General features: G+C 40.1%; 1 protein-coding gene across 4 annotated transcripts in view; it reads right to left on the bottom strand.

The window, feature by feature from the left end:
- Positions 1-1,973: 1,973 nt before the first annotated feature.
- LOC128734559 (PDZ domain-containing protein GIPC3) overlaps positions 1,974-9,448 on the bottom strand; it is a 45,848-nt gene continuing 38,373 nt past the window's right edge. For all 4 annotated transcript variants that reach the window (XM_053828817.1, XM_053828818.1, XM_053828819.1 and 1 more), the window contains 4 exons: positions 3,360-3,590; positions 3,050-3,298; positions 2,893-2,982; positions 1,974-2,827 (listed from right to left, as the gene is read on the bottom strand). In XM_053828817.1, coding sequence (XP_053684792.1) covers positions 2,675-2,827; positions 2,893-2,982; positions 3,050-3,298; positions 3,360-3,590 — 723 coding nt within the window. In that variant the 3' untranslated portion in view covers positions 1,974-2,674. The remainder of the gene's footprint in view (positions 2,828-2,892; positions 2,983-3,049; positions 3,299-3,359; positions 3,591-9,448) is intronic.

The following is a 9,448-nucleotide window of genomic DNA, read 5'->3' as shown; positions in this document are numbered from 1 at the left end:
AGTCTACATTCATTTTCGACTCGAAAATAGGCGAAAAAATTACTAGTAACTTAACTTGTTAGAAAGAGATTGTCAACGTAAACAAAATGGCGTTTGTTGCATCCGAAGACAGTTTAATTGTTCTGTAAACATGACTGAGAAGGATTTTTAAAACAACTATAACTTTTGAGGATACAAACAGATACAGTCAATTGATACTTGCTTTTACAGGATTGTTGCTGTACTTTTAGGTAGGAGTTGTTTGATGTGCCACCATTTGTCACCTTGGGAAATATTTAAGCTCAAAAAAGTACTATATTTCACCGAAAAAGCTCAAAATCTCCGAAACTTTAGAAAATAACATATAATAATGTTCTACAGAAACGCTGATTTTAGCCAGATTAACAACTTTCTAGAAACTATAAACACGTAAAAATTGACCAGGGTTTAAGTCAGGGTTTAAAAACTGTTTTAAAGAGTTTGTCCACGATTAACGCTTCATAGATAATTTCTATGAAGAGATACAAGTATGATGTCTTTGACAAAGTTGTTTGATATTTACTACAACTTTGCCGAAAGTACCAAACCTGTATCACGAATATACGAGAAAATAAATTTCGTATCTTACTTTTAAGGGAGGTAATCACCCAAAGATTTCTCGCACAAAAAGGGGCTTGTTATACCAAGAAACGTTCCTAAAGACACTACACTACTTTCACGTTTCGGCGCAATATCACACAATCACGTATTTCACTGTTTGGACCACTGTGCAATGCTCTTCTGGTATACAAAAAAAACTGCATCTTCTCTTTATTTTGTCGAGAAATTGTCTTTGTTTGTTTTATTTTGTGTGAATTTTCGGAATTTTCAGTTCTTTCACTAAACATTGAGTGAATGACAGGCGAAAATTTTTCAGACACACAGCAGGCCTACTATTCTTCTAGTGTCTTAATGCTATTTCTCAAAATTGCCGCGGCCGAAGGGCGCCACAGTTCTACGAAATTTTTACATAATTCATGCTAGTGTGCACAAAACAAAATTCTTAAAAATATTGAAAATTTTTGCAAAAATATTTCGTTATTCTGACATTGCTCATTTTAATAAATTCATAACTTTTTAACCAAACATCGCAAAACAACTATTTTTTCATAGAAATTTTTTCAGTAATTTTGTTAAAAATACGATCTAGAAACAATTTTTCATCAAAAATTTCCCGGTGATGGAAAACTCAAAAAAGTCAAAGAAGAAAAAGTCAAAAAAATTATAAACTGCCCCATGGCAATTTTTTTAAAGATATTCTGACACATTGTAGCATTAGAGGCCACAATGAGAAATCATTTTTGCTGTGATTACCGTTTCAGAAAATTTTTGACAAATAAATTGAAATTAGGTTAATAAAAGTGACGCAACTTTTCAGTGGACTGCCAGGCATTTGGAGAAATAGAAACTGATTCACGTAGCTGCAATGTTGATGTTGCTCCGTAACGCTAAAATATTTCCTTTTCCTGTTCACAAATTTCTAACCTTTTGATGATAAAAATTTCTCTATGGTGTTACTTTTCGTTCCCGATTGTGTGTTCATCATGACCTCCAGTTTATACTCTCTATTGCAGATAAAATACTCTAATCTGGCTTGAAAGCTCCTTCACCATAGTCATACATCCCATTTACGCCAAATCAAAACCCTTTCTTATTAGATTAAATAAATTATTTGTATACTGACTTCAATAGACTATTGGTGTAAAATATATAGGCACTTTGCTCTTTGAATCCTGGCCAAAATTTGTCAGCGCAGACATTTTTTTGTATGCCTCAAGGGGTTCAAAAATGCCTTTGCGACAGGCATGAAGACTGTCTTTTGTAGCTGGCCCCGATTGCTGTTCACAGTTTACAAATTACTCATACCCATTGATGGAGTTGAGCTAGGTTGTAAGACTGTGCCCCAATTAGGTACTACATGGTTAATAAAACCAATAACCTTCTTGGGATTCCTAACCATAATTCATCTCGTGAATAACTAAATTTTTCACGTTTCTTGGAGCGACTAAATTCTTCGCAGAGCTTGTCTCGGAAACAAAATCTCAATTTTATTGATTGATAAATTTCTAATTATACAATAGTCTTAATCATTGCTTAACCACAAAGCTTAACAGTACAGTTTTTCTTTTGCTAAAATAACACCACTTTTTTTTTCAATTTCTCAACTTGACTCAGGTTCTGCGTATGCGGGATGGTTCAATCGTCCATCTTATTATTTTTTGTCTGTAAATACACCTTTGAACGTGAATCGATTAAATCATTTAAAATTACTCATATCACTTGCTTCACATTCCGTATGGATAATAATCACCATTATCGACACTCAAGTCTTGCTTTGAATTAGAATGTTTTTCACTACATCGAAATAAACAGCTATTGTTTGATCTTGTTTCTCATCATAAACGAATGTATTTAAATGCTATTAACCAGGTCAAGTCACCTGCAGCCATCGGTTTCCGCAGCGCAAGCAAGCGAAGTTTAAATTTCCGAACCGAGCATCTCTTCTAAGTTCTAACCTACCAGCAGCAGCAGCAGCACGGTGATTTTTAAGTTATCGTTTACAAATAGGTAAGTGTATAATAGTAAGTAGGATACGTGGCGGTTTTCAAGTATACACAGGCAATTGGTGTTGTTATTCCCCCTGCTCGAAAGGGGCTTATCTTTTGTGACGCCCTTGCCGGGCGTCGGTGACAGCACCCCACAGCTCGATGATGAAGTCGTCGGTGAAACCGAACGCTTCCAGATCGGAAGCGTCGATCGCTTCGGCAAAGTCCATCGAGTTGGTTTTATTGCTCCCTAGGTCCCAGATCTGTGTAGATTAAAAAGTTGATGTAAATTTACTGTTTTTTTTACCATACTTTAACACAAACGCACTTGTGTCGCTAGTTCGGTGTCGTTGATTCCCATAAACGAATCTAGCAGGGAATTGATGGCATCTATTCCACACTGTGTGACGTCGTCGTGCTATCGAGAGAAAAAATGCAGTTAGTTTCAATTGTTTACAACACAAAAAGTGAATAAAGTCTCGTACCTCGTCTTCGATGGCTGCATTACCGTTCGACTTAAACCTAAGCGTCTCCTTGCCGCTTCCGTAGCCTTGCTTCGTTTGTTTGGCGCCTCCTTTGCGTGGTGCAATTCCCTGGAAACCGCTTTTCATCGATTCAACCAACCGGATCGTGAAGGTCGACCCGGTTGGGATATCCTTCAGCATACGAGCTACCTCGTAGTGTCGCTTGCCCACCACATTCACTCCATCCAGCTTCTCGATGTGATCACCGACCTAAAATTTACAGGAAAAATTGTAAAATAAATGATGAAACAATAAACACAACAGCACTCACCTGAATATGTTGAATTCGATCGATAACGCTTCCGGTTTTGATTCGTTTGATAAACGCATACCCTGCTCCATTGTCAGTGATGGTCAGACCGAGGGCGTCCTCGGACTTCACAATCTCCACCTCCTTCGGTCGGCCCTTTTTGTGTGCGAAGATGAAATCGTTCAGACCGATCTGACCGCCCAGCAGGTTGCTCATGTCGACCTTGTGCGAGTTCAGCGTGCAGAACAATATCTGCAATGTAGAGATGGGCAGATTGCAAAAGGAAAAACGATTAGTTTTGTTTGTTTGTTCTTTGATAACAGTCAACAGTATTTTTTAACGAACTCGCCATTAGTAAATTCAGTTGCTGGATTAGGGAAACCTTAATGGTATGGAAATGGTATGCCGCGAAACACTATATTCCGCATTATGGTCAACCAAGAATTGGTTTTCCGCAAAATGGTATTCGGGAAATGTTATACAATCACGGCGAATATTTAAATGCTATCCGCTTTATTTTATCTGGCTGGGGAAGTTGTTTTCTACTTACTGCGAAGAAAAATTGAAAATTTATATATTAAACTACCCATGCTTTCATAGTTACGTAACTGCCAAAATGAATCATCTAAGGTTGAACTCCTTAGAAACTTGCAAAACTCGAGATTGTGACAAAGGTCATCTGAGATTCGCGATTTATGTGCAACACAGTATAATTTGTGCCAATACGAAGTTTGTCGGGTCAGCTAATATTCTGTGCAACGAGAAAAACTCCACAAAATGCTTTAACACCACGTTCATTTTCAACGGGTTTAGAAAGGTTTCTATTTAAACGGAATAATTTTCAAAGTATAATAGGCGCAGATGATATCATGAGGATCTATTTTTAAACCAAACTTTGAAACCACTGTTCTTCTGGAAAACTAAGAAGTTTGATGAATACAGAAATAATGAGCATCTTCCCAAGTCGAGAGATTTTGGTCTCTTCCGAGTCAGTTTTCCGAGAAATTGCAGACCGAAAATTAGTTTTCTCGAATCATATAATTTGGTGTTAAAATAAATAGTGTTGAAAGTGTGGTCCAATACCAGGATCTTCCGTCTAAATCAGCTATCCGTCACGATATCGCAGAGTGTGTTGTGCGTGCCAAAAATAAGCAGGTGAAAACTAACCGTGTCAAAGCTGATACCGCCAATATTATCAAACAGCTTAAAGAACGTAACGTGATTTATTCCCGCGCTGATAAAGGTAATGCAATTGTGATCATGGATAAAAACGATTACGACTCGCGCGTACTCGACATGATAAATGAAGGTCCGTACGAAGAGTGTAAATTCAAAAATGGAAAACCCAAAGATCCTCTCAACACTATGATAGACGAGGCTAACGTTGTTCGACAAAAAGTGGCACGGCTAATGGGGGATGAAAAGCTTGAGCGACGTCTTTATGTACCAAACCCGAAGGTCGCCTCACTATACTGCCTACCCAAAATCCATAAGAATCCACTGTCTATGCGTCCAATTTCGTCAAACATCTGTACACCAACCGAGAAAATGGCGGCTTGGCTGGTAGATGAGATCAAACGATATCCTGTGACTCACGGCAAGAGTGTAAAAAACTCGTTAGAACTTGTAGATCAGATTAAAGACCTCGAAATACGACGCAGTGAGATCATGGTGTCGTTCGATGTTGCTTCTCTGTTCCCCAGTGTACCCGTTGAAGACGCCTTAAAAAGCTTACGTGCACATTTAGAACGAAAACAAGTCCCTTCGAACCACATTGCACATTGCATTGCAACTGTGGCACAGTTGTGTATGAAGCAGAACTTGTTCATGTTTCGCGGGAAGTTTTACAAACAAAACTTTGGCCTTAGCATGGGAAGCATGAGCGATTTTGAGACCGAGGTACAAAAAGACAAAATGTTCCCCCGGGTTTGGAAGCGGTACGTCGACGATGTGTTTGCATTGGTGAAGGAACGCTATTTGTCACAAACGCTCAACCTACTGAACTCGAAACAAGACTCGATCAGACTTACGGTTGAAAAAGAAGCCTTTTCAATATACCGTTGGAAAAAGAAGAGTTTGATGCGGAAAGGGAGAAAATACACAAAATCGCCGAACAGAATGGATATGACAGCAACTTTGTGAACAAAATCCTGCGGAAACATGAACGGAAAAGACACCGACAGAATGCAACAACTCTTCAACCAGACAGCGATGAGAAAGTTAGGATCAGCCTACAGTTTTATCCAACTATTACAAACTCGATCAAAAACATCCTTCACCAACATGGATTTGCGACAGCCTTCAAAAGCAGCTGCACTATACGAGAAATGTTGTGCAACCTTAAAGATAAAAACCCGCTTGAGGAACAATCTGGAAAATATCAAATTCCATGCCAAGATTGCCCCGCTATCTACATTGGACAAACACGTCGCAAATTCAAAATTAGACTGAGGGAACATAGGAAGGCCGTGGAGCACAGTCGATCATGTGACTCTAGTGTAGCAGCGCACAGTGAAGAATTATGGCATAAAATAAATTGGGAGAGTGCGAAATTAATCAGAACCATTAAGAAGGTTTCACTGCTCAATGCATGGGAATCAATGTGTATCGCCAATGCAGAGAAACCTCTTATGAATGGAGATGATCCACCAATAATTTCCCCTCTCTTTGGATTGGCAAAAAAGTGAGATCAAGTTAACAATTTCTCCCGCTCTTCGACGTGGATACAACCAGATAAACAATACGTAATCAGTTGGACATCGGCATCGTCCTGATGATAGGCTTAGAATGCCTGAAACCGGTCGACGCGTAGGTAGAAATAATTTCTGTTAATATTGTTTTTATCCTTAAATGTTGTAAGAGTGATACGTGTTTGTGTCTTGTCCACCAATTTTATTATTGTGGTTCTCTTACGATGGCACGAAAGCAAGAAAAAGTGAATTTGGTGTTAGTTACGGTTTTAAATTTTGCATGGTATAGAATCTGGAAACGATGGAATTTCACTACTTCCAATAGAGCTATTTATTAAAAATAAAGTAGCTATTAAAAATTCACTATGGATAGTAAAAAATGTTTTGAAAAACTTGGGATTATCCTGATGGATAAACTCACCAGAAGAAAGGTCAGCAAATTAATTTTCTCTGGTTAATTCATACATAATATTTTCAACACAAAATCTCAGCATGAAAAGGTTCTTTTGGAACGATGGTTCTACAATTAATGGAGGGACGGTAGGGGAAAGTAATGAAAATTTTTGGGAATGGTGGGGAAAGAGTGGAAAGAAAGGGTAAAGGGTGTTCCAAATCAAATTGCACCACCGAAGAAACGCTGTAGGAAATTACCCATTGGGTATTTTCTCTTGAAAATTTGGATAGAAGTAGTTTAGACTGTATTGTTTACACTGCATTTTCATCGCAGTCAGCTTTTCAAAAATTGGAAAAAATGGCGTCACCCGAAAAGCAGTGTGTCGTCTGATTAAACGTTACTACGAATCTCTGAGCATCGAATTCTCTATCAGAAATGCGGTCAGAATAGATGTTCTATTAGTGATCAGGATCATAAGCATTACGTGGAAGCGTTTAGGCGGAGTCTCAATACTTCGGTTAGGGATGTGGCCAAAGAGTTGAATCTGTTTTTCGTTCAGAGATTTCAGGACCGGAAGAGACTCATACGTACAAAGTGCAGAAGGCTCTAAATCGTGACGAACGGCAAAATACGGTGGGAAAGTCATGGGCCCGGAAACTGTACACCGAGATGCTGACGAAACCTTATTGTCTCATCATGGATGATGAGACTTACGTCAAGGCGGACTTCCGGCAGCTTCCGGGGCTACTGTACTTCACTGCTCAACACAAGTTTGATGTTCCAGAGGAAGCAGGGATGCAGAAACTTTCAAAGTTTTTCATGGTTATATGGTTTGGCAAGCGATATGCTCGTGTCGCAAACGGAGTGCGCCGTCCGTAACTACCGGGCGTGTAAACGATCTACCTCAAGAAGTGTCTACAGAAGCGTCTGCTTCCTCTGTAGAACCAACACGAGGGCCCTACAATCTTCTGGCTGGATCTAGCTTCGTGCCACTATTCAAAAGATTTCCTGGAGTGGTACGAAGCCAACGAGGTCACTTTCGTACCCAAGGACATGAACCCCCCTAACGTCCCGAAACTAAGGCTAATCGAAAAATACTGGGCTAATATGAAGCAGACTACGGAATGACTACGGAAGCATCCAAAGAAGGTCAAATCTGAGGAAGATATGAAGGAAAAGTGGGTTTCCGTATAAAAGAAGATGCAGCTAGATGTTGTACAGAACCTTATGAGTGGAGTTAAGCGTGAGTTGCGAGCATACGGTTATGGTATTGAAGTTGAATGAAATAAATATGTCAAAAGCTTACCAATGGGTTATATTTTAACGCCTGAAAGTTTGAAAATGGTCGATCAACTAGGTAATTTTCTATAGCGTTTCTTCCGTGGTGCAATTTGATGTGGGACACCCTTTATATAGACCTCCGATTAATTTAAATCTACAAACCAAGGGCAACCAAAATCACAGATTGTTCCTGAAAATCGTCACCCTGGGGAGCAACCTTCCCATACCGGCCACCGGTTATTTCTCCCAACCCACGAACAACTAGCTGCGAGGCAAATCATACCCCGCGATCTGCTAGACTTTTTTGGTGACCCAGAGGATCGGCCTTTCTTCTTTAGCAGCTATGAGAATTCGACAGTCGCTTGCAGAGACAAAGCCACAGGCACGATTACAACAATCCCTTAAAGCAAATGCTTTGGGGGCACGGCCAACAAAGAGGCAAATCTTGGAAAAATCATGTCGCTTTTTAACCCGCTGGCGCTGGCACAGCCGACCAACTTTCTAATCCACGGAAAAGCTGGACGAACTTGTTTGATAATTTGGACGGCATCCAGATCCCAAGATGCTACCTTCAGAAGCGAACCAATCTCGATTCCCTAGAGGTACACACTTTCTGCGATGCGAGCGAAGAGGCTCACTTTGCTTTTACTTTACTTTATTGGCGACGGTTCATTATCGATCCCGCGCCGAACGAATTATGGTTCGCCAGTATTTTTCGAGATAGGCCGACCGTTCTCCAATCCCCTTGAACACCCACCCCTATTCTGTATTTCGAACGAGTCTTTATTTCGTTCGACTTGCTACGAACGAGATGTTTTACCCATTTGATTTTGATTTTACCCATTTGAAATTTCGTTCGAAAGAACTTTCGTTCGAAATACCAAGTCGTTCGAAATATAGAATAGCGGTGACCAACTGACCATGTGTCGCCCTCGACAGCGCACATCTATCGAGTGCAGGATTTGACCCTAAGTCTACGGCCTCTTCCTGGTTCACTCGTAGGGCATTCTGGAAAGGTTCCAAGCGCCCTGCAGCCTGTCACGCCACACTACCTTCATTATATCAGCATATATTTGTACGTTTGGTACAGCTCGTTGTTAACGCATCTGCGCCACACTCCATTTTCCATTTTGTACCAAGTTTTGATCGCAATACTTTACGCTCAGAAACCTCAAGCACTCATCGATCAGCTTCCTTTAGCGTCCATGATTTATGTCCGTACGGGGCCACCGGGAGGATTAGTGTTTTGTGGAGCACCAATTTTGTGCGAATTTGCAAACTACGGAATTCCAGCTGACTACATGGTCGGTGTTAAGTCAGACCGAACCAAGTGACAACTCTGATTTCGAGAAAACCGCGTTCAAATTTTGCTGTTCTGTATGGTTTATACATATCAATCGTTCTAAATCATCTCATAACTCTGGCTTTTTGCAACATTTCTGTAGTCTGATTAGAGTAAAATGTAGCTTAGAAAATTCTTAATCGTTTGCTGTTATTAACTAATTTTTTTAAATTTTGCGACTTGGTTCGGTCTGATTTAACACCGACCACATAATCCGTAGAAAGTCCGATTCGTGGCTGAAATTCGTCGTTTAACTTTGCGGCTTACATCGTTGTCTAATGTCACGAGCGTAAATGCATTGCTCCACTACTTCATATCGTTCTCCATCCAGCTCCACCTCGACACCAACACCATTTGGACTTCCATGTTCCATGCCAGCAACCATGTACTTCTTTTTAACGGT

Source organism: Sabethes cyaneus, chromosome 2 (genome assembly GCF_943734655.1).
Source record: "Sabethes cyaneus chromosome 2, idSabCyanKW18_F2, whole genome shotgun sequence".
Taxonomy (NCBI): Eukaryota; Metazoa; Arthropoda; class Insecta; order Diptera; family Culicidae; genus Sabethes; species Sabethes cyaneus.
The sequence above is the reverse complement of the archived record's forward strand: the minus strand, read 5'-3'. Positions and strand labels throughout refer to the sequence as shown.